Source organism: Lynx rufus, unplaced genomic scaffold (genome assembly GCF_022079265.1).
Source record: "Lynx rufus isolate CCGP_SWC_20201006 ecotype Redwood Valley unplaced genomic scaffold, mLynRuf1.p SCAF_36, whole genome shotgun sequence".
Taxonomy (NCBI): Eukaryota; Metazoa; Chordata; class Mammalia; order Carnivora; family Felidae; genus Lynx; species Lynx rufus.
In genome coordinates, this window is record NW_025814852.1 from 251,409 (window position 1) to 276,210 (window position 24,802).

Sequence of the window (24,802 nt, forward strand, 5' to 3'; positions counted from 1 at the left end):
AAGGAGCCCAGGCAGAGGAGGGTGGGGTTGTTTTCAGAGGCTGTACCACTGGGGTCCAGACCCCGAGCTTCTGACGCCGAAGGGATGAGGCCTCAGGTGGCCAAGGGCCTTCCACTTGCAGACAGCCTGCAGGCACACATGTGAACCGCTGTCCCTCCCTTTCCTTCACGGTCTGACAGGCGTGGCACACCCCAGGCTTCTCCATGTGGCCAGGTGCGGCGACCTGTCCCTCTGTTCCAACAGGGCCCCTGGGACTGTTTCAAGCCACTGCACTCCTCACACGACCGGAGGGCCACAGTACCCATCAGGACCTCTACAAGAAATGGTTGCCACTGCACGTTTAAAGCAGCGCTAATGAGGCAGTAATCACTGTCTGTACGCCACAGGATTACAAATAATAAACGGCAGGGAAGAGCAGGGGCCCAGAACAGGGGCAAAGCCTGCCCTGCAGCCCCACACACGTCCTGGTGGCTGACTGAGCGCGTTCTGTTTCCTGAGGCTGCTTGGGCACATCTCCCTGTTAGCTTTCAGCTCTGCTTCCTCAGGCATGCTAAATATATCCCATTAATTGAACTACCTCAAAGCAAAACAAGAGCCACCCACCACTGGAGAGGAGAGGTCGGACTCAGGAAGCTCCAGGAGAGACTCGGGGGTTCCGGGAGGGCTGGGGGACCATTCATGCCCCGTTCATACAGCCGGGCTCAGTGCCAACCTGAGGCGGCATCTTTCACAGATGGATCCCTCCTGTGCACGCACCTCAAGGACCCACGCGGACACACTCCCACCGTCTTCTCCTCACGGGCCCCTCTGCTTCTCTCCCCGCCAGCTCCCATCTTTATACTGACCATGTTTCCTTGTTCCCTCTTTCTCTCCGTTTCTAACCCTAAGAGCAGTAATCCTAGATTTTCACATACGTATAATACATACTTCTTATCAAGACTGAAGTTAATCAGTAAACCCACTTTTCTCAAGAAAACCCACACAGTCCAATCCCGTTATTACTGGTGTTTAAAATTTTAATTGTAGATACACACAAAAACGTATGGTTGTTGGCTTTAAAGGCTTGCCTTGTTCTCAAGTGTTCTGTTTGACTTTGTGCTATTTAAAGATGCACTGAGATTGCAAAACTGTCCCCTGTTCACACATCATGGGGGCGGGGGCACACGCCCAGCAACAGGGACGCAGGGGGCGCTGTGGCTCCTCTGGGCGGTCCAACCTTTGAGGACCACCACATCCAAGGGCTACACACAGGGTCTCAGGCTTGTTTTCAAAAGGCTGAGCGCCTTCCGCGTGTTTGCTGGTTACTCCGACTCCCTCTTCTGAGGACTGCCGCTCATTCCTTGCCTGTTTTTCTTTTGGATTCTTTTATTTGTAGGACTTCCTTATAGTTTTGGATATGAATCCTTTGCAAGTGTGCTGCAAAATCTTCTGGGAGTGTGTAGCCTGCCTTTTGTGAACTTTGTGACATCCTGTTGATTGGAAATTCTTAATTCTAACGCACTTAACTTTACCATTCTTGTACTTTTGTCTTAAGATACCTTTCCCTATGCTGCAATCACAAAGATAATCTTTCCTCTTATAGAAGTTTAAAAATTTTTCCTTTTGATTCTCACATTTACCATCTGCATGATATACATTCTCCATCCTTTTTATTTCCAGCTGTGTCTCCAATAACGCAAGCACCCTGCAGCAGCACACAGCTGGTCCTGGTGTGTTCAGTCTTCACACGTGGTGTCACCACGGACAGGGACAGGGCTCCTTGTACCATTGGTGTTTACTCCTCTTCTCCTGCCTGTAGTTATACAAATACTGCTCAGGATCCCATCTTACCGCCTCTACTCGATTTTCGTAAATTGTCCTTAAAGCTGTTATTTCTTTTAAATTATTTTCTTTGTGCTTTCTCTGGGGATGACGATATTATTCTCTTTATCGGTCACCTTGGATTGATACCTACTGCCTCCCACAGCAGAAACGACAGCCTGACAACAGCAGGGCTCCATTCATGGCTCTTGCTTGGTGCTGTTGGTGGCATACATTTTACTTCTAAACTGGTATGAACTGCACCTTGTACAGATATTATTTCTGCTTTAAATAGTCTCTTATCTTCTAGAAATTAAAAAAAAATTAACGTTTAGAGAGAGAGAGCACAAGAGAGAGCGAGAGGGAGCGCACGCGTGTATGCAAGTGGGGAAGGAGCAGAGAGAGGGAGACACAGAATCTGGAGCAGGCTCCAGGCTCCGAGTTGTCAGCACAGAGTCCAATGTAGGGCTCGAACCCACGAACCGCGAGATCACAACCCGAGCTGAAACTGGACGCTTAGCCGACTGAGCCACCCAGGCGCCCCTATCTTCTCGGAAATTTAGAGAAAACAACAGTCTTTCCCAGGGGCGGTTCCTGGGCTGACTCCCGGGCTTTCCCAACCCTATTTGGGCAAATGTACCAATAAATCCTATCAGCTTTTGTTCAACTGGGAATGTTTTATTACACAATTCATTTGCAGGGGGACTTTTACTGGATGCAGTCTTCTGGACTGACAATTTTTTGAGCTTTCTACCCCATCGTTTCAGATGAGAAGTTGGTGGCTCGCTGTGATGCTGCCCGCCTGCATGTAACGTGCTGTTCCTTAGCTGCTTGTAAGACTTTCTCCATTCTCAGTTGTCGACAGTTTTAACCACACTGTGCTTAGGTGAGGTAGTCTTTGAATTTACCCAGTCTGGGGTTTTTTCAGCTTCTTGGATCTGTAGATTGTTTTCTTACCAAATCTGGTAAGTTTATGACCATTTTTTTCCCAACATAATTTTTTTCTACCAGGTTCTCTCCTCTTTCTGGGACTCCAATTACACATCAGTTGGAAACTATCCTACAACCTCTTCTTCAGACTGAATAATTCCAATGATCAGTCTTCAACCTCAGTGACCACTTTCTTACACTACACCAAATCTACGGCTAAGCTCGTCTACGAGTCACCCGCTTCAGATGCCTGCTCCCCTCAAGCCACAGATACTTCTCCAGTCCTTGTCTACAGGCTCTTGCTGCTTCTGTAAAGCCCTGAACACTAACCTCTTGCCTCTGCATTGGTGCTTAGCTTGGGCGCTGGCTCCTGTGAACCCATCAGAGCATGAGGTAAATGCGAGACTCACCCACCCATCATAACACAGAGGATTAATTATAGCTATCTACAGGGGTGCCTGGCTGGCTCAGCTGGTTAAGTGCCTGAGTCTTGATTTCAGCTCAGCTCATCATCTCACAGTTCATGTGTTCAAGCCCCACGTCGGGCTCTGCACTAACAGTGCAGAACCTGCTTGGGATTCTCTCTCTCTCTCTCTCTCTCTCTCTCTGCCTGTGCCTCACCACTCCCTCTCTCTCAAAATAAACAAACTTAAAAAAATTAAGAAATAATAAAAATAAAAATAATTTTTAAAAAATAGCTATCTATATTTATACACTAGTAGTTTCCAGATTGCAAAACCCACCAAAAATAAAGCAAAAGACTTTATAAACATAAGCTGGAAAAAATATTCATAAGATATGAATAGCTATACACCAAAGTGTTCATTTTAAGACAAGTGAATTAAAATAGTAAAAAAATAAATTTCGTATATCAAACCATTTTCGTATATCAAACTGTTAATTAATATTTTTTAAAAACATCTCTAATAGTCGGCATTGGTAAGAGCAGACAGGAGCGAGTGCTCACATACTCTCGGTGCCCTTCAGAAAAAAATATAAAAAGCCTTAAAAATGACTATATATTTTGATCTAACAATTCCACACCCAGAAATATGTCCTAAAGAAACCAAACATGTACCAAAACTTAGCTAAGAAAACATTTTACTGAAGCACTGTGTATAATGGAAATTCAAAACTAAATATTAGGCAATAAGTAAATCTGACTAAAAACGATACCATTACGTTACATCACGAAATACAATGACAATATAATATGAAATACAAGGCAGCCACTTAAAATAATGTGATAAGATAATATTTAATGACAGAAAAATAGTGATAATTTGATGGAAAAAGGAAGCTGACAAATTACTATCAACAGTGTAAGTTTTTTGTTGGAAAATTGTGTGACACTGTGAAAGACCATGAGATCGTTTTTATAGTTTTATCGTGGCTCTAAACAAATACACGTGTAGGTACACAACATAAAACTTGTCATTTTAGTCACCTTTAAGTGTACGAGTGAGTGGTAGCGTGCCACCGTGGGTGCGGACTCTGGAAGGAAGCGTGGGGTCCACTAAGAAGGGACGCCTGCCCCGCCCCGCCCCACCCCACCCCTGGCCCCGCCCCCGGTATCCTTTAACTTACTTCCAGCGTCTAGATTTGATGACTCTGGGTCCTCACAGGAGTGGATCCTACAGGATGAGTGCTGTGACGGGCTGCTCTCACTCAGCACAACGCTGGTGCTGGGACTTCCTTCCCATTCGCAGCTGAGCGATGACCCACGATGCACACGGACCACTTTTCACTAACCTGTCCCCCTGCAGGGGGACACCTTGGCCGTTTCCACCTTCTCGCTTTGTGAACAATGCTGCTGAGAACATGGGGGAGCAAACACTGATTCATGCACCTGCTTTCAGTTTCTTGATTGGAACAGCTGGATCACATATGTTTAAGTTTTTGAGGATCCACCACAGTTTTCCACTCAGCTGCACGATTTTACGTTCCTGCCAGCAGTGCACGAGGGCTCCAGTTTCTCCACAACCTTGCCAGCACTTATTTTCCGTGTTTAGATAACAGCTGCCCGAAGCGGGAGAGGTGACTCACTGTGGTTTTGATTTGCATTTCCCCGATGACTGGTGATGCTGAATATCTTGTTGTGTGCTAATTGGCCACTTATAGAGCTTCTTTGGAGGAACGCCTATTCAAACTCCTTGCCCATCTTTGAACTGGGTTGGACTTTTGTTATTGGGTGGTAGGAGTTCTTTATATATTCTGGATAGGAATCCCCTATCAAGATTTAGGACTATTTTTACCATCCCGTGAGTTGTCTCTTCACACTTTGGGATAGTATCCTTTGACAAACAAAAATTTTCAATTTTGATGAAGTTTATTTTAATTTTATTGTCTGTGCTTTGGGTGTCACATACAAGAAATCATTGCCATATCCAATGAATGTTGAGAAGATTTTCCTCTATCTTTTCTTCTAAGAGATTTATGGTTTAAGCTCTTACATTTAGATCTTTGATCCATTTTGAGTTAATATCTGAAAACAGTCTAAAGTAAGGGCCCAACTGCATTCCTTTGCATGTGGAGATTCCCTTTTCCTGGTACCATTTGTTAAAAAGATGGCCCTTTCCTCCCACTGAGTGGTCTTGGCCCCCTCCTAAAAATCACTTTTTCCATCTGAGGGTTCATTTCTGGGCCATTCTGTCTTCACACCAGCACCGCGCTGTGTTGATTACGGTAGCTCTGTAGTAGGTTTTGAAGTCAGGAAGTGTGGGGCCTCCAGCTTTGTTCTTTTGCAGGGTTGTTTTGGCTGTTCAGGGTCCCTTGAGATCCGTAGGAGTTTCAGGACGCGCTTTTCTATTTCTGTGAGAAACTCGTTGGGATTCTGACAGGGATTGTGCTGGATCTGTGGTTCACTCTGGGCAGTACTGGCATTGTGACAATATTCACTCGTCCAACCCATGAACACAGGACATGTTCCCATGTTCGTAAGTCAATTCTTTAATCTCTTTCAGCAATGTTTTGTGGTTTTCAGTCTGTAAGTCTTTCGTGTCCTTGGTTAAGTTTATTCCTAGTATTTTACTCTTTTTGATGCTGTTATAAATGGAATTGTTTTCTTAATTTCCTTGTTGGATAACTCATCTCAAGTGTATAAAAATATAACTGATGTTTCTGTATTAACTTTGTATCTTATAACTTCTCTGAACGTGTTTGTTAGTTCTAGATTTTGGATGGGATTTTAGGGTTTTCTACATATAAAATCATACCATTTACGAACAGAGATCATTTTACTTCTTCTTCCCAATTTGTATGCTCTTTTGGAGTGGGGTGTCTAACTGCTCTAAGTTAAAGTCAGAAGAGGAAAAGCGTACAAAATGAAGGAGGCAGAGAGTGGGCACGGCAGACTCCTTACTAGTTGCTGTGACTATCGCCAGGCACAGCACCCCCAGTGCTCACTAGTATTCTCCCAAATAGACCCGTGACCACGCAAGGAGAGCAGACAACTGCTTCTGGACTACCAGGTGGACATCTGCCGGCTGCCGATTCCTGAAGCTGCTCCAACGAGGAACCGGCCCCGGCTCAGCTTTATGAGACATTTCGACACAAAACTGGAATGGGATTCAGACCAGGTAGCGTACCTTCGGGTCCACGAGGGCGCCGGCCTTGATGAGGTACTTCACTGCATCCAAATGGTTGTTTTCTGCCGCCTCCATCAATGGGGTCCTCTGGTCTTCTGAGCAGGTGTCAATGTTCGCGCCCGCCTGGTGACACAGGACAGTTCAGGTGTGGGGGAGCTGCCACGGTAGCCCCCACCTGGCTCACATTCAGACACTTCAGACACTTGCAAGTGCTAAGACCTCGTGAGCTACGTTAAAAAAATCATTTCTAATGACCAACTATAACTGAGTCTTCAGAACCGAATTCAAAGACATGATTGTTCTATTATTGCCAAATCTTTAGTTCAAGAAGAGCATTTTCAGGGCCCCTGGGTGGCTCAGTCGGTTGTGTCTGACTTCAGCTCAGGACACGATCTCATGGTTCATGGGTTCGAGGCCCAAGTTGGGCTCTGTGCTGACAGCTCAGAGCCTGGAGCCTGCCTCGGATTCTGTGTCTCCCTCTCTTCCCTGCTCGTGCTCTGTCTCTCTCTCACACACACAAATAAACATTTAAAAATTTTAAAAAAGAGCATTTTCATTTCCAACCAATTTGACAGAAAATGTTTAAAGCACGTTAGTGACAACACCTTTAGAAATTAAAAAGAAGTAAAAACCTTCTAAAGTAGGCAAAGAAGGGATGTGGAAGGGACCACTCAGTGGGGCTGGGCCAGGAGGCAGGCCGTCACCTGGCCTACAATGACCAAAGGACACTCTGGTTCAGTGACCTCTTTCTCTGGCTGTTTTAATGCTTCCCAAACAAAATAAGCAGAACCAAAACTGATCTCCAGTAGTATGTATTCTGAAGCAATTTCTAATTCTCCCAATAGAGCATGTACTTGGAAAACTAATGAGCTAGCAAGTACACGTAGATAAACTTCAGTCTGTGTGGAACTTAAGCCCCCAACTTTAAAATAGGTCGTGTGCTAGAAGCAAATCAGCTATCTCACAACTGAAACCTTTCTTCCCCATGGGGGAAAAACCTCCACCTTCTTAAACTGACATACCAAAAGCTAGTATTTAGTTTATAAAATACTTATTAGGAGAAGGCTAAGAATAGTATTGTTTTTGCTGTTAGCAATTAAAAACAAAAATAACAAAATGAGTGGGGCGCCTGGGTGGCTCAGTTAAGTGCTCGACTTCAGCTCAGGTCATGTCTCACAGTTTGTGAGTTTGGGGTCTGTGTTGAGCTCTGTGCTGACAGCTCAGAGCCTGGAACCTGCTTCAGATTCTGTGTCTCCCTCTCTCTCTGCCCCTCCCCCACTCCCGTTCTGTCTCTCTCTTTCGAAAATAAACATTAGAAAAAAAATTTTTAAAAATGAGTTAAGAAATTTTTAAATAGACCCAGAGTGTTGCACAGGGAAACCAGCGAGCTGAGGTGACTCAGGGAGCCTCGAAGGAGACTTCTGCCAAATTCCAGAGGGCAGGATGGGGCTGTTGGCCACAAGCAGAGTTGAAAGTCAGGGGTCAGAGGACCAGGCCCTCCCTGAGATTTCAGGGGCAGGTCTGAGGACTCACAACTAGTTCCCAGCATGATTGAGCGAAAGGAGGAGCAAAAAGTGACCAAGCCCACACACAAGCACAGAGACCCTCACTGGAACACACAATCCAGAACCAACACCACGCCAGTCAGCCCAGAAAAAAGTGATCATCACCAGGAAAAGGTAGGGAAGACCACGAGACAAAGGGAGGAGACAGAGAAAAGAGAGTCAAACCAGGAGATCCCCACGTGACTGACGGGATTCCCCCAGAGAGAATGGTGAGAACAGGGAAGCAGGTCCCCAGGGAAAAGTTCCAGTCCATCCAGCAGGACAGACTTAGGAGAAGCTCCAGGCCAGACACACCAAGTCCAGGCAGGTCCCAACCCCCACCCCTCTTCCCCAAAAGGCCCCTGTGAGAGCGTGCAGAGTGTGCAAGATCCTGTGTGGGTGTGTGCAGTCCATGGCAGCCCCTAGGCTCAGGGGTCAGTGCAACAGGTGTGGCTCTGTCCTTCCCCTCCGGGCTCTGTGACTGTTAGAACACCCACCTTTCTGTGTTAGAAGACACCTCATAGGCTCATGGCAGTAACACTAACACATGAAGGACAGGGCGACAGGCACCCAGAGCTGGGGAGCAGACGGAGGTGGCCTGTCAGTGGGGACACACACACCTGGACCCAGGACAGGGCAGCTGCTATGAGTGCCCAGTGGCAGGGGTGCCCACACTACGGACGTCCCCAGTGCTGGCACTGGAGCTCTCCGTCTGCGCCCAGCACAGCCGCCCCGAACACACAGCCCCTGAGCTTGGGAGGTGCAGCTGAGGCCAGAGGGGCACACATTTCCTTTCGTTTAACTTTGTCATTTACATTCAAACAGCCACACGTGGCAAGGCACGCCGCACTGCAGAGAACTGGGGCCCAAATGAAATAACTGCTGCTCCCAGTGAGACCCGAGGATGAAAATTAAACAGATGGGAAGGTATCAAAACCACTCTTCAAAGGCGCTCCTGGCTGGGAGAGGACACTTCTCAGACCCCGGCAGGACAGTAGCCCAGGAGAGACGGCGGTGGCTTTAGTGCTGCCCTGGGGCTGGAGAGAGGGTGCAGAGCCAGAGCCTGCCCGGTGGACACGGTGGGGTGGGAGACACCCCACAAAAGCGGAGTCTCCAGGGAACAACACTCTTGGACTTAGGGCAAACTAGAAAAGCCCGCCTCATATCTTTCCTGGGGAATCTCAAGAAAAGCTCAGGTCCTAAAGGAAGAAAAATACACAAAATCACAGGCTCCCAAGCTCAGAGGGTGAGCAGCCTGGGCCAGTGAATTAAACATCAGACTAAGAATCCAGGCAGGTGGAGCCAAGCCCTACACATCAGGTCAGCCCAGAAGGCCACAGAAAACAACACTAAAAAGGGCTGGTTTTCCACAATAAGTAACATTTTATTTTGCAACAGTTTAAGACCCACAAGAAGCTGCAGACCAGCACAGAGCTCCTGCTCCCACTTGCTTTCCCAGGATGGCACCTCACACGAGGGCAGCAGAGGCAGGCCCGGGGACCAGAGCTCAGGCACACTTCCTCCCTCAGTGGTCACGGGCACAAGGCAGGCTTCTGCCCTTGGACTGAAAGGCAGACACAGAAGAATCCCCACTGTGGGACTCCATGAGCACAAAGCTGAGAGGCAAACACGGGTAAGCCACATGGTTTGCGGGTGCTTGCAAGGTGGTCAAACCAGAGAAGTGCAGAGATGGGGGCTGTCACCATCAGAGCCTGGAGAGCCAGCCCCTCTGGCGGGGGGTAGGCTCTGTTGTGTCCTGACCTCGGGTGAGGTGGGAGCCATTTATGATTATTTATTAACAGGATGCTTATACCATAAGGACTTTTATTTTTTTTAATTTTCAAATGTTTATTTTTGAGACAGAGAGAGACAGATCGTGAGTAGGGGAAGGGCAGAGAAAGAAGGAGACACAGAATCCCAAGGAGGCTCCAGACTCCGAGCTGTCAGCACAGAGCCCGATGCGGGGCTCAAAGTCACAAACTGTGAGATCGTGACCTGAGCGAAGTCAGGCAGTTAACTGACTATGCCACCCAGGCACCCCTACCTTAAGGACCTTTCTGTATGCATCACACATACACGCACTCACACACACACTCTTTAACATAAAAAAAAAAAAAAAAAAAAAAAGGGCCAGGGGCGCCTGGGAGGCTCAGTTGGTTGAGTATCAAACTCTTGATTTTGGCTTAGGTCATGATCTCAAGGTTTGTGAGTTCGAGCCCCAAATCGGGCTCTGCACTGACAGCACGGAGCCTGCTTGGGATTCTCTCTATCCATCTCTGCCCCTCCACGCTTGTGCGTGCTCTCTCTCTCTCTCAAAATAAACGAATAAACATTAAAAACGAGAAAAAGATTTCTTTAAAAAAAATTAAAAAAAAAAAAAAGGCCAAAGAGAAAACAAGTCCTTTAAAAGGAATGACAAGCTAATTTCTTAAAAAGCAAGCATGGAAACTAGAAGACAGAGGAATCATTCCTTAAACAAAGCAAGAGAAATGAACCAGCAACCTAGAATTCCAAATCCAGGGTAACGTCTCCCAAGAAGCCCTCCATACCAGTCTCCGAGAGTGAGGAGAAGCCTGGGTGGCCCCCTCACTCAACCTCATGCAGCAAACAGGCCCATTGGGGTGACCTGCCCCCACCTCCTGCTTCATCCCTGTCCTACAACAGTCCCACACTGTACTGGGCCTCTAGGCCACCCTCAGAGAAGCATAAGCCACACCCTCTGTGACTCCATAGGACAAGGATGAGAGGACATCCGGTTGGAGTACTGACTCCCAGCCCCCTCCCTCAGAGCACCAGCATCCAAAGCCACTGCCTCGATAGCCATGCCAGCTGCCCTTGACCTCTCTCCAACAGGCTTGCCCTCTGTCAGATTAGCTACTTACCAGTGTCACTGCCAAGAACCAACCCTTGTGACCACTTTGGGAGGCCGCCTCGGCTGTCCCCAAGTCCTACCAGGCTTCTCTTGAACTTGCACCCGAGGCCTCCACAGGTCTCCCCGCCGGAGCTCAGCAGGCCAGCGCACCTTCCCTCCCTCGCTCCCCGGCACCTGCAGCTCCCTCTTCTCGCCTGTCTCAAGACCAAGGACACAACACTTGCACACCAGATCACAGAGCGACCTCTGGAGGCGACAAAGAGGAGTATGTAGCCTCCAAGTGAGTGAAGAGAAAGGAAATGAGAAAACTAAAACAAATATCAACCCAAAAGACAGCAACAAAGGAAATTTAAAAAGAAATATTTGAGGGTGCCTGGGTGGCTCAGTCAGCTAAGCGTCCAACTCCTGATTTCAGCTAAGGTCATGATCTCACGGTTTGTGAATTCGAGCTCCAAGTCAGGCTGTCAGCACAGAGGGATTCACTACTTGGGATTCTCTCTCTGCCCCTCCCTGGCTCACTCGCTCTCTCTCTCTCTCTCTCTCTCTCTCTCTCAAAAAAGAAAAAATAAATAAATGTTTAAAATTAAATGAATGAATGAATGAATGAATGCCAGAAATTACAGTAAGTATTAGCTAGACCAAAAGTTCCTATTAAAATACCAAGACTCTCACCACTGTTATTCAACACAGTGTTCAAGTCCTACCCTCAGCAATCAGGTAACACAAAGAAATAAAAAGCATCCAAATCAGCAAGGAGGAGGTCAAACTTTCACTCTTCACAGATGACACAATATTGTATATGGAAAACCCAAAAGATTCCACACACAAAAAAAAAAAAAAACACTAAAACTGATCCATGAATTCAGCAAAGCCACAGGATATAAAATCAATGCACAGAAATCAGCTGCATTTCTATACACCAATAAAGAAATAGCAAAAGGGAAATTAAGGAATCAATCCCATTTACAACTGCATCAAAAACTATAAAATACGTAGGAGTAAACTCAACGAAAGAGGTGAAAAGTCTATACGCTAAATGCTATAGAAAGCTTATGGAAGAATAAAGACACAGAACAATGGAAAAATATTCCATGCTCCTAGATTACAAGACCAAGTATTGTTAAAGTGTCGATACTACCCAAAGCAATCTACATATTCGGTGCAATCCCTATCAAAATAACACCAGCATTCTTCACAGAGCTAGAACAAATAATCCTAAAATTTGTACGGAACCAGAAAAGACCCCAAATTAGCCAAAGCAATCCTGAAAAAGAAAACCGAAGCTGGAGGCATCACAATCCTGGACTTCAAGACGTATCACAAAGCTGTAATCATCAAGACAGTATGGTACTGGCACAACAAAAGACACTCAGATCAATGGAACAGAACAGAGAACCCAGAAATGGACCCACAAATGTATGGCCAACTAATCTTGGACGAAGCAGGAATAAAGACAGTCTCCTCAGCAAGTGATGCTCGGAAAACTGGACACCAAAACACAGAAAAATGAACCTGAACCACTTTCTTACACCAGACACAAAAATAAACTCAAAATGGATGAAAGACCTAAACACAAGACAGGAAGCCATCAAAATCCTCGAGGAGAAAGCAGGCAAAAGCCTCTTCGACCTCAGCCACAGCAACTTCTTACTCAACACATCTCCAGAGACAAGGGAAACAAAAGCAAAAAGGGAACTATTGCGGCCTCATCAAAATAAAATGCTTTTGCACAGCAAAGAAAACAATCAGCAAAACTAAAAGGCAACCAATGGAATGGGAGAAGATATTTGCAAATGACATATCAGATAAACGATTAGTATCCAAAACCTATAAAAAAACTTACCAAACTTAACACCCGAAAACCAAACAATCCAGTAAAAAAAATGAGAAAAAGAACAGACATTTTTCCAAAGAAGACATCCAGGTGACTAACAGACACATGAAAAAGATGCTCAACATCGCTCATCATCAGGGAAATAAAAATTAAAACCACAACGAGGTACCACCTCACACCTGTCAGAATGGCTCACATTAACACCTCAGGCAACAACAGATGTTGGCGAGGACGCAGAGAAAGAGGAACCCTTTTGCACTGCGGGTGGGAATGCAAACTGGTGCAGCCATTCTGGAAAACAGTATGGAGGTTCCTCAAAAAACTAAAAACAGAACTACCCTAAGACCCAGCAATTGCACGACTAGGTATTTACCCAAGGGATACAGGTGTGCTGTTTCGAAGGGGCACGTGCACCCTCATGTTTATATGTTTATAGCAGCACTATCAACAACAGCCAAAGTATGGAAAGAGCCCACATGTCCATCAACAGATGAATGGAATAAGAAAATATGGTGTATATATATACAATGGAGGATTACTCAGTAACCAAAAAGAATGAAATCTTGCCACTTGCAACTACACGGATGGAACTAGAGGGTGTTATGCTAAGCGAAAATTAGAGAAAGAGAAATATTATATGACTTCACTCATATGTGGAAGATGAACATATGGGAAGGGAAGCAAAAATAATATAAAAGGGGGGCAAAACATAAGAGACTCTTAAATACAAAGAACAAACTGAGGGTTGCTGGAGGGGTTGTGGGTAGGGGGTGGGCTAAATGAGCAAGGGGCATTAAGGACACTTGTTGCAATGAGCACTGGGTGTTATACATAGGGGACGAACCACTGGATTCTACTCCTGAAATCATTATTGCACTATATGCTAACTAACTTGGATGTAAATTAAAAAAAATAGTAAATAATAATAAAATAAAATAAAATACCAAGATCATCACACTGAGTTTTTAACAAATCTACCAACATGCTACTTAAAAAGATACAAAAAAAACAGAGGCTCTTTGGCAAGCCACGAAGCTGGGAAGGGTCTGCAAGAACATTTTCAGGCATTAGGAATCTACCCCAACAGGTGTATCTACTGTAAGATACAAGTGCAAATACCAACGCAGTCGTGTCCTGCCCCGCCTGTGGCTGTCACTTCCGTCGGCTCCGGCCAGAACCACCAGGGAACATCCCAGGTGCCCTGGCCGCCAGCACCTCCGGCTCCCACAGAGACATACATGCTCAGGAGACAACCTGTACGTGTGTTCCTCCTGAGACGGCAGCGTCTGTGGGGCACCCGACAGTGACAAGGCAGGGATCCCCCGCCAGCATGTTATCACATTAGATATAAGCAAACAGGAATCGGGCATTTGAGGAAAACCTTTCAAAAATAAAGACCAAATGAACAGAGCAGCATAAAACTTCAAAATTCTCATAATATCTTCAAAGAAACAAGGGAAGAACAGAGGTACAAAAAAGGAACTCACAGGGTGCAAGAAAGATCTCAAGATGGGCCTGTACAGATTAAAACTCCCCAGAGGAGCTGGAGGGTGAGGTGGAGAACACTGCCAGCAAGTGGAAGCGAAAATGAAGGAATGGTGCATGGCAGGAAAGGAAGACCAGAGAATTAGTCCATAAGGCCTAACGTGTAAACAGGGGCTGCAGGGGGCACCACTGGGCATGCAGACGGGAAGACAGCACCCAGAAACCCCAGAACAAGGGACAGGAACGTATGACGTACTAAATGCCCCAAAGGAGTCAAAAGACTGCTGCATCACAGTGAAATTTCAGACCAGCGGGTTAAAGAAAATTTCCTGAAGCTTCCGGAGATAAAGGATCAGACTGAAAATGTGGTCTCCAGGAGACAGGGAACCAATACAGGGTCAGAAAGGGGGTGTCCCAGAGAAAGAAAGCATGGGAGCACGCAACGGGGTTCCCGGTGACATGGAGACAAGGTGCAGTCTGTTGACAGGGTTAGGAATGAATCAGCAGGAGGCCGAGAGACAACAGAAACACAAAACGATTACCGCTCTCGGACGTGACGTGGCCAGCTCTGAAAGTACTGGCGTGACCACCCAACACAAGATCTCCCCACTCATCTCAGCAACACAGGGACATGACCAAATGAGGAGGACTGGGGGAGGGAGGTGTGCGTGCCTGGGCCAAGCCTTCCCACACTCCAAAGTCAGTAATTAATATTAAAAACTGGCTTCAAAATGGAAACGAAAATAACAAATCAAGAAACAGCTGTACAGCAGCACGTTATTTTCAAACCCAGTGGTAAACGCCAGAGAAACAGCTTCAAGACTGCCAGCAGGGCCAGGGCGTGCCGGGACTGGAGGGACAGAAACACTGGTTTTCTGTTTAGACCATTCAGTGCTGTTTGACTTCCCAGCTCTCACAACTATGAATCTTGCGCAATTTCACTTGACAAAGGCAAGACAGAGCGTGTGGAAGGCTCTGCGGAGAGCCGTGCGTCCGACCTGGATCAGCATGTGGCAGATGTCCACGTGGCCGGCCTCGGCGGCAGCGTGCAATGGGGACCGCTTGTTCTGGTGCTCCATCTTAAAGTTGGGATCAATTCCATCCACTGTGAACACACAGGTTTCACCGGTTATTTCGGGTGCAGCCCCTGGCTCCCAGCACTTCAGGATGCTCATAAAGGCTGGCAAAGATACATGTAGACAACCACCAACGGCCAGCATCGCACAATACCATCCCGTGTCTAGCTAAGGGCAAAGCCAGGCTCCAATTTCACCGCAAGACTCCAAAGAGAGTATGCTAGTTTCACACAAAATTCAACAGGTGGGTCTGTGGTTGGGAGTCACCTAACGTTATAAATCCCTGCCCTCGCTGCTCCTAACCCAGAGGGGCTCCCTTGTGTGTTTTCAAGCACTCTTGCGCTCGGCCTCCCCTGGGCCCGGGGAACCTGCTGAGCGCAAGGGCGGCAGGCCCACTGGGCAGCCTCAGACACATGTGGCTTGGTGCACACAGTGCCAGCAGGCCTGACACGGACACTTGGCCAACAGACCAACCAAAGAGCAGCCAAGCAACCTCAGCACCCCATCAAGCCTAGAAAGAAAACGATTAAAACCCCCACTTGGGGGCGCCTGGGAGGCTCAGTCGGTTGAGTGCCTGACTTCGGCTCAGGTCATGATCTCGCGGTTTGTGAGTTCGAGCCCCACTTCGGGCTCTGTGCTGACAGCTCGGAGCCTGGAGCCTGCTTCAGATTCTGTGTCTCCCCCTCTCTCTGCCCCTCCCCCACTCACACTCTGTGTCTCTCTCCTTCAAAAATAAATAAACGTTAAAAAAATTTTTTTTAAAACCCACTTTGGTCAACATTAAATAACTTACATTTTTAGCACAAACTGTTAAGTTTCTTTTTTTGACTGTCAAGTAAAGGGATTTTTTAAATCCCTTTTGAACCCAGAGGAACCAACTCTTGAGCTGTGAGCTCAGAATCAAATTACTGCCCCTTCCTTGGCCAGAGACAGAACTGCGAAGGGTCTCGAAGCATCAACCGTAAGATATCAACCATAAGGTGCATCAAACGTAAGACGTATGTGCAGACATCACTGTCAGTGGTCTTGCTCTGCCCACAGCTGGCGTACACCAGCACAGGCCTGGCACTCGCCTTCCTGCCGTCAGCGCACAGCCGGCCCCAGCTCGCTCATCTTGCTTTTTCTGATTCTACATCTCCTCTTGATTTAATTATATGCCTAATTCTTTTTTTAGATGAGAAATTCACAGGAAATATTTCTACTACTATGAATAACAGGATACGAATGTCATGAACAAGAACTGAAATGAGGGGCGCCTGGGTGGCTCAGTCGGTTAAGCGTCCGACTTCGGCTCAGGTCATGATCTCACGGTTCATGAGTTCGAGCCCCGCATGGGGCTCTGGGCTGACAGCTCAGAGCCTGGAGCCTGCTTGGGATGCTGTGTCTCCCTCTGTCTGCCCCTCCCCTGCTTGCACTCTGTCTCTCACATTGTCTCAGAAATAAGTAAACATTAAAAAAAAAAAACAAAAAAACTGAAATGAGAGAAATGAGAGACAGATAAAGAGAAACAAAGTAAGAGCCTCCTCCTGAGAAGAGGTACCAGCAAACTGCCACCTGCTCCTGGGGCCACCAGGACAGGCACCAGCCCCAGCTCAGGTGCAGGCCACTTACCCAGCATGAGCAGCACTTTCTGCAGCTCCCCTTGCCTGGCGGAGAAATATAGCTGCTTCGGATGGAAGCGAAGCTTCTTGGGTCTGCGGGGAAAGTGTGGGACAGCTGTGACCCCCAGGCGACCCCACCCTGGCTCCTGGCCCACCTGCTGCCACACACACACATGCATAGGAAGCTGCAGGATGGGAAGACCTGGATGACATCCACCTGCTGATGCCCCAGGGTCAAGGGCACCAAACTCACCAGGCTCAGGCATCTCCCAGTAAAAACAACAAAAATGAGCAACTATCTTCTTCATCCACATCACACCTGGCCCAGCCTGCCCCCTTCAGCAGTACAAAGTCTGGGCCTGGTGAGTGGGGCAGGGGAACACAACAGTCACCAGAACACCAGGGCCACAGACGAGGCTGGACACTAACAAAGCTGAAGTTACGGGGGACCTGGCGATGTGTCCCAACACCTGAGCTTTCCTCAAAGCAAGAGTAACGAGATGCATGCCCCTTCCAGCACAGGCACGCTTCCCCAGGGGAGGACACCTGCCTGGTTCCTAGGTCACAGACTCAGGGCGCTCCTACAGGGTTGTGCTATCTGGGAGTTGATCTGTAAGCCTGAATGACCACTTGATTCAACCCTTCATTTCACAGATGAGGAACCAGTCAAGTGGCATTTGCTCCAATGTCCCGAGGTCAATGCCAAGGGTTAACAACATCCAGGGGAAACATTTGTAAAAGCCTCACCACGACTGTCCTCACTTATGACTTTAAGGATGTCACCTTTTGCTCTTAGTATATTGAACAGCTTGCAATAATTTCCTGAAACAGTATAAAAATATGTGAATTGTCCTGATGAACACCATCAATCAAAAAGCTGATGGATGTTACCAGGGCCTCCTTGGGAATGCCCCATGACCCCATGGGGATGCCCTGTGACCCTCAGATGGTACCCTACTGGATGCAGACACCTAGGAAGTGCAGCCACGGCAGTACTGGAAGCAGTGGGGGATTTAAAGACGTGCGCGCAAATGGCCCAGTAGCTGACACAGAGGGAAGAGCGTCCCTCTGGACGCTCTAGGAAGGAGCGTCCAGATGTGCAGATGTCAGTGGGTCAGGCCCTGAGCCATCTGAAAATACAAACTGATTCTTACTTTTCCGAGTCTAGAGCGATCAGAGCACTTTCCAAGGTCTCCTTCCCTGGTCCCTGGGAAAGGCCGGGGGCCGGCTTCACCAGCCCCGCAGGCCCTGTGGGGTCGAAGCCCTCGGCTGCCTGGGGGGCCGTACTCTGTGGCTTGCCGTCCTCCAAGAGCGATGGTCCAGCAGTGCTTCGAGGGTAGGAAACAGACAACATGCTGAATGTTAGACACGTGAAAAACTCCGCTTCTTGTGGAAACCAACGAAAACACAGAACATGATTCACTCAGACCCTTCTAGCTATGCTGCTCTCTGAGCATGAAAATGACTTCAGACTCACTTTCTATTTAGTTCCTTGGATCAAAGAGCCCAATTCAAGGGCAAATTCCCAGAAAAAAGTGACATTCAAAGCAAGGGAAACTTCTCCAGGGCTTCCAGGACCACGTTCAAGTTTGCTTTTGTGAATGAGCTTCAGGTTGGATCTATCAAACCCCACCGCTCTCCCCAGGGGGCAAAAATTCCCCTGGAAGTCTGATTCAAAGTATGTTAAATTTATACATTAGCAAAAAGAAAAACAGGAAGAAACTGCCCTCCTCCCAATATTCATTTTGATACATCTACAATTCAAGTCTTTTTTTTTTTTAAATGTTTACTTATTTTTGAGACAGAGAGACAGAGCATGAACAGGGGAGGGTCAGAGAGAGAGGGAGACACAGAATCCAAAGCAGGCGCCAGGCTCCGAGCTTGTCAGCGTGGAGCCCGATGCGGGGCCTGAACTCACGGACCATGAGATCATGACCTGAGCTGAAGTCGGACGCTTAACCGACTGAGCCACCCAGGCGTCCCCAAGTCTCTTTTAAATGACTCTCAACAAAGTTTCACTTTTCTCTGTATCAGTATAATATCTGTCATACTACATACTCCCAAAAATGAACCATTCCCTTAAAAAAATTCTTTTCTGGTTACCTAGTGCCTTCAAAATACAATTTAGTAATAAACTGCAGCAGCTGGAGCTAATATTTCATATTATACCCATGTGTGACACATGTATGGATGTGTATGGACACACGGAGGGACACAAACGTGTATAAGCACATATGGGGCACGGACGCAGACGTGTGCATACACACAGGCGCAAGGGCGCAGACACACACACAGATGTGCAGGGGTACAGACGTGTACAGACACACACAGTACTTAGCACTCAGAGACACACACGTTTCCAGAAGAGCTGCCCAAGACTCTGCTGGGCACGTACCTGCCTGTGGTGGTGTCAGCCCTGCCCTCCGCCAAGGAGCTTTTGTCCTGCCCAGGGGCCAGTGTCACGGTAGAGGTTGTGTCCGCTTTTGCGATGGTCACCTCTTTGGCCTTGGAGATCTCCTCCCCACAGTGGGGACAATAGCTGGCATTATTGACTCGAGAGGCACAGTCTTTGTGGAAACGGTGAGAGATGCTGCTCTCAGGCTGACATTCCATAAAATTACCCTAAAAATGGGAAGATGAAAAATTATTTTTTAAAATTAGGGCTAACACGCATAAAAGTAAACACAGTGCTCCTGAGCCTGCACATGGCATGGGGGTGCCCAGAGGCCAGTCGGGGCCCCCAGTTCCTGGCTATGTAAGGGGGAGACCTGCATCCTACAGCCCCGAGGCAGGGAGGTCACCTGACTGCCCCCCACACCTCCAAGGGCCACGGCCTCACCCTCCAGCAGTTCTAACCAGAGGAGGGAGGCCCCGAAAGACCAGGCCCCAAGAAGGACCCCTGGAGTACAATCCAGGAACAGAATCGTGGAACAGAACATCGGGAAAACGGTGCTCTGCAGAGATTACCCAGCACCACCATGGGGGCACTTCAGGAAAACCCCTGATGGCCTCAAAAGGACTCTCGCTGGCACCAAGGAAGGTAACCCTCCAGCAGCATGAGAAGCAATGAGAGCAGGGCACTCTTGCCGGGAGCTAAGGGTCAATGGACATAGAGAAGCAGTGTCCCTCTTTTTCTTAGCAGAAGCAACAAAGGACACTGAAGACAAGGAAGGGCACACAGATGTGAAATCCAAAGAGCAGCCACTGTGAAGAAGCTCCTGGCCCAAGTGGGTGTCTTAGCCACGGGCCAAGTGAACCACAGGGCTCCTCGCCTTCATCCAGGCACCGTAGGCACCAGTGCGCACAGGTGTGTATGGAACGAACAAGACCGTAACCACCGAGAGATGAAGGCAAAGCCGAAGGTGAGGCAGGCCCTGTCCAGGAGAAAGGCCGCCGTGTGTTCAGACAAAGTGAACAGGAGGAGAGCGGAGGGTGCCCGGCTCACATGCCCCCATGGTGCCTGGGAGGCCAAAGGCTCACAGGCGGCAAAAAGGGAGCGTATGCAGGGAGGGACCCTCCAGGCGGGCCCCCAGATTCAGGAGCTTCGGGAGGCGTTTGCCACAGCTGTCAGCTAGCGGAGGGAGGCAGCGAGCGCTGGTGCCAGGCTGTGTAGCGGGGCACTCGCACGGCTGGCCGGGCACTCACCGCTGTGCAGAAGTAGCCGCAGCCAGGACAGCACTGGTGCTTCACCATCCGGCCCCGGTGGTCTTCACACAGCACCAAGAGCGGCGCTTTGCTGGATGGGCGCATCAGCTCGTGCTTGACCACGCTGTTGGTGCACCTGCCCAGCTGCAATCAGACAGGACCAGGGTCAGCGACAGGGCCTTCGGGGAGGGGTCTGGCAGGTGTGAGTCCAAGGCAGACTCTGAGGGCTCCCGCGTAGGGATGGAAATGCAGAGGGCAGGCAGGGCTCCATCCTCTGCACATCCGCCAGAACAGAACAGTGAGCTTGATGACTGGCCACACACACAGTGTCCGTGGAGTGGGTGGTTAACTTGCCAAAACGAGGAAAAAGTCTTGGGCAAGTTGGGGTCTGGGCCAGGTACTGAGGAAAAATGGGACTTACGCCAGGCCGGATGGAAAGGATGTTGTGGGTCAGTAATGGGACCTCACTGTGAATCCACAGAACCTACAAGCAGTCATGATGGCCAGAGCAAAACACCAGAGAAAGGGCTACTGCACAGACGACGGGCCGAATGTGGCCCAGGTGCACCCCCGTAGCAGCCCACCTCAGCCTCTGAGGAGACACCCATGCCCTGCCCAGCGACTGCTCAGCTGACCAGGCCGCCCCACAGCAAGGCCCAGACCCTCCTTCCCCGACCGACATGTGCCCGAGTGGGGGAAGCAGAGACAAAGCACAGACACCAAAGCAAATAAGCGGAAATCAGAAGCAGTCTGGGGAGTACAAGCCGGGGCAGAAAAAGAATGTGCAAGAAACTCACCGGCGCCCCTAGAGAAACAGACCTTGTGTCCGTTCTCACATTGGAACAGGACACTATGAAGGAAGACGCATGCTCAGGGAACAAGAGTGAGCTCTCAGAAATCAGAAAAGGTAGAAGAAATGGAAATTTCCACAGAACTGGTGGAAGACAGATGGGAATTTTGCAAAACTAAAGCAGAAAGACAAAAATGTGGAAAATAGAAGAAAACTGGAAGCTCCATCTAGAAGACCTAAAATAAAGTGAAAACAGAGAAAAGAAAAGGATCTATGAACAAGGGCAACAGGTTTCCAGCACGAAGGGCACGCGTATCCCTTCTACAGGGAGCCAGTGGCAGCCCAGGACAGTGGTACGCCCAGAGGAGATGGCCTAACCGCCAGCAAGGACTGCATGGGCCCTGCACAGCAACAACCCAAACGAAGAGGAGTGATTTCAACAGAAAAAGGAACCGTGTCCAACCTAGACTTCTGTCCTGAAATGAAGCATTTACAGAATACAGAGTCTCCGATATTTATCTCCCAAGCCACCTTTCGTAAGAAGCTACTGAAGGTTATGCACCACCAAGATGAGAAAGCTATGACCCAGAGAGACTGGATATGCTGAAAACACCTATAGAAATGTGTAATTCTATCACTCTAGGACTGAATTTAGAATGGGTACAAAGACAATGAAAAACGAGAAAATTATTAACTCTGAGAAACATAAAATGTTGAGGAGGAGAATGAATGTATTCCAAGCACGCTGCTGGCTCAGTTGTGAACGTTGCCGTCGTGTGTTATGAAAACCACAAATACCGTTTTAACCAAAACTGAGGATAGAACGCAGACTGCAGGTGGGGCGATGAGAAAGAAGAATTAATTAAAAGGTGAGCACCTCTTCCCCAGTCAGAAACCAGCAGGCAGTGTCTCCTAAGGAGAGGGTCAAGGAATGACAGCAGAAAGTGAGTCATGTAAAATTATGGAGAAAAACACAAGGAAAAATTAAAAGAAGTCACAGTGGCTGCCCCAGGGGAGGGAGACCGGGAGAGCCACAGCAAAGAGGTGGCACAAACACACATCAGGAGTTCTGCGACGGACACACAGTTAAGCAGACACCTGACAACATCACGGACATTTACGGTTGTCACGAGATGAGATGCTGCCAAACACCCACCCCACACAGCACAGACCCGCACAGAGACTCATCTGGCCCACAGCAGCAGTGGTGCTATGGCAGAGGGACTCTGCTCAGGAGTCTGAGCACAGGACCAGGAGCCAGAGCAGGCGGCACGAGCAGACTGGGAATGTTAGGAAAGTCAAATGAAGATGCTAGAAATAACAAAATATGGAAACAGATGAACGCATTTGACTGGCTCATGAGTATGTATACTCAACAAGGAAGAAAAAGTCACCGAATTGAAAAAGGTCAATGTAATTAACCCAAACCTAAAACAGAAACAGCAAAAAGAGCAGAGCACCCACCAGCTGAGCCAATGTCAGATAACCTAGCACGCATGATGAGAGAGCCAGAGACAGGAGGGCAGGCTGGCCGAGAAGCACAGGGCTGCCAGGTGAGGAGGCTCTGGGACGAGCAGGTGCCAGATCAGAGTCCAAGAGGCTCAGAGAAAGCAAAGGAGTATAAACGCTGAAAGAGAAAAACAAAAGAGCAAAACCATCCCACCCAGTCCCAAAGACAAAGAGAAAACCTCGGAGCAGCCAAAGAAAAACACCACAAGCAAAGGAACAGAAGTCTGAAGACGGCCAGCTTCTCGTCAGGAGCCAGGGAACACGGCACGGGTGCGGCATGTGTGGGTCCTGAGAGTTCTCCGCCCATGAAAATCTCCCCCAAATGAAGGCAAGAAACAGATATTCTCAGGCACACAGAAGGGAGAGAACTCACTGTCGCCGCAGACCTGCGCCATGGGATGGCTGCAATGGCAGGGTCCCGGACACCGTCTAAACAGAGGGAGGAGCGCTGCCTGCATAGGGGCTAAATGAAGGTCAACCAGAGACTACTTTTATGTTTAATCAGTCTGAAAGATAATTATTTAAAGAAAAATAACAGCAATGTACTGCGGGTTTTTAGCATATATGAAATTAAAACATACACCAAAAGATGGGAGGGAGGATTTGGAACCATGTCACTGTAAGATTCTCACACCACATCAAATGGTGTGGCATCAGGCAGAGGTTAGAGATGCAGCCTGGAAACCCAGGGCAATCACTGCGAACATCACAGAGCCAATGGTGAGATAAACTGCAATCATAAAAAAATTCAATCCAAAAGGCAGAAAATAGAGAAAAATGAGTAGCAGATGACATAAATCTTAACACCATTAAGATGTCAGGGGCACCTGGGTGGCTCAGTCAGTTAAGCGTCCGACTCTTCAGCTCAGGTCACAATCTCGCAGTTCTTGAGTTCAAGCCTCACATCAGACTCTGCACCGACAGCATAGAGCCTGCTTGGGATTCTCTCTCTCCCACCCACCCCTCCCTCTGCCCCTCCTGCACTCTAAATAAATAAATCACTAAAAACAAAGACTGATTATATACAAGAGTAAAACCCTACTACACACTAAAGAAACCCACTTTAAATTTAAAGACAAAGACAGGTGAAAAGTAAAGGACAGGGCATGTGCCCTGCAAACACTCATGAGAGGAAAGCCAGGGTGGTTACGTTAGTATCAGACAAGTGAGATCTCAGCAGATGTGCTTCCACGGGGCTGCAGAGGGACACTGCCGAGGGACAGATGTGCACGCAGCAACAGGGTTGAACACACAAGAAGCCACACCAATGGGTCCAGAAGGAGAAACCCACAACTGTGGCTGAAGAATCCACACTTGTCCCTCGGCAACAGAACCGATGGACAGAGTCGGCAAAGCACAGAAGACCTGAACAGCAGGTTCCTGACAGCACAGCAACAGTGGTCACATGATTGTATGCATTTGCCAACATTCAGAAATACACACAAAAAGGGGACTTTTACCATGTGAAGTGTGCTTCCATAAAGCTGCCTGACAAGTAAAAAAGACAAATGAGCTTGTTTTGGGAAGGACTGCTAGCAACTAAATAAAGACACGCAGACCACCCAGACAAAAACAATTTTTGGGAAAACAGCAGTGGCCTAAGAATTTCCTGGAATCCCACATAAAACTGAGCAACTAGACTGCAAAGCCACAAGTCACAGACTTATTTACTACAACAAAAGCAAGCTACCACAGCTGCAAGACGCAAACGTCTGGAAGCACAGACCCCGTTTAGCTACAGGACGTGTGTGATGCTGGTGTTGGGGCAGAAAGAGAAGAAAGACCAAGGCAGTGTCTCTGGGAAGCAGGGAGGACTGGGGGAGGGCAGGCTGAGACCTGGGGCCAGTATGCTGCAGCTTCCAGAAACTCTCAAAGCCCACCACCAGAACTCCTGCCTGCCCAAGGCACAAGGACATCAGGGAACAGGTCGGGGACGAGAGGATGAAAGAGATAAAGCCAGTGCTTCTCATAATCTTTGGTTTCAGGGTTCTTTGTGTTCGTGCACTATTAAAAACTATTAAGGGTCCCGGGATGCTTGAGCAGCTTAGTCGGTTAGTATCTGGCTTTAGCTCAGGTCATGATATCATGGTTTGCAGGTTCAAGCCCCCCATCGGGCTCTGTGTTGTCAG

General features: G+C 48.2%; 1 protein-coding gene across 7 annotated transcripts in view; it reads right to left on the reverse strand.

Moving 5' to 3' along the window:
• EHMT1 (euchromatic histone lysine methyltransferase 1) overlaps positions 1 to 24,802 on the reverse strand; it is a 151,890-nt gene that overhangs the window by 21,381 nt on the left and 105,707 nt on the right. For all 7 annotated transcript variants that reach the window (XM_047093688.1, XM_047093687.1, XM_047093686.1 and 4 more), the window contains exons 11-16: positions 20,375 to 20,518; positions 19,125 to 19,351; positions 17,884 to 18,057; positions 16,740 to 16,822; positions 15,051 to 15,157; positions 6,318 to 6,440 (exon numbers count right to left, since the gene is read on the reverse strand). In XM_047093688.1, the coding sequence (XP_046949644.1) occupies positions 6,318 to 6,440; positions 15,051 to 15,157; positions 16,740 to 16,822; positions 17,884 to 18,057; positions 19,125 to 19,351; positions 20,375 to 20,518 (858 nt within the window). The remainder of the gene's footprint in view (positions 1 to 6,317; positions 6,441 to 15,050; positions 15,158 to 16,739; positions 16,823 to 17,883; positions 18,058 to 19,124; positions 19,352 to 20,374; positions 20,519 to 24,802) is intronic.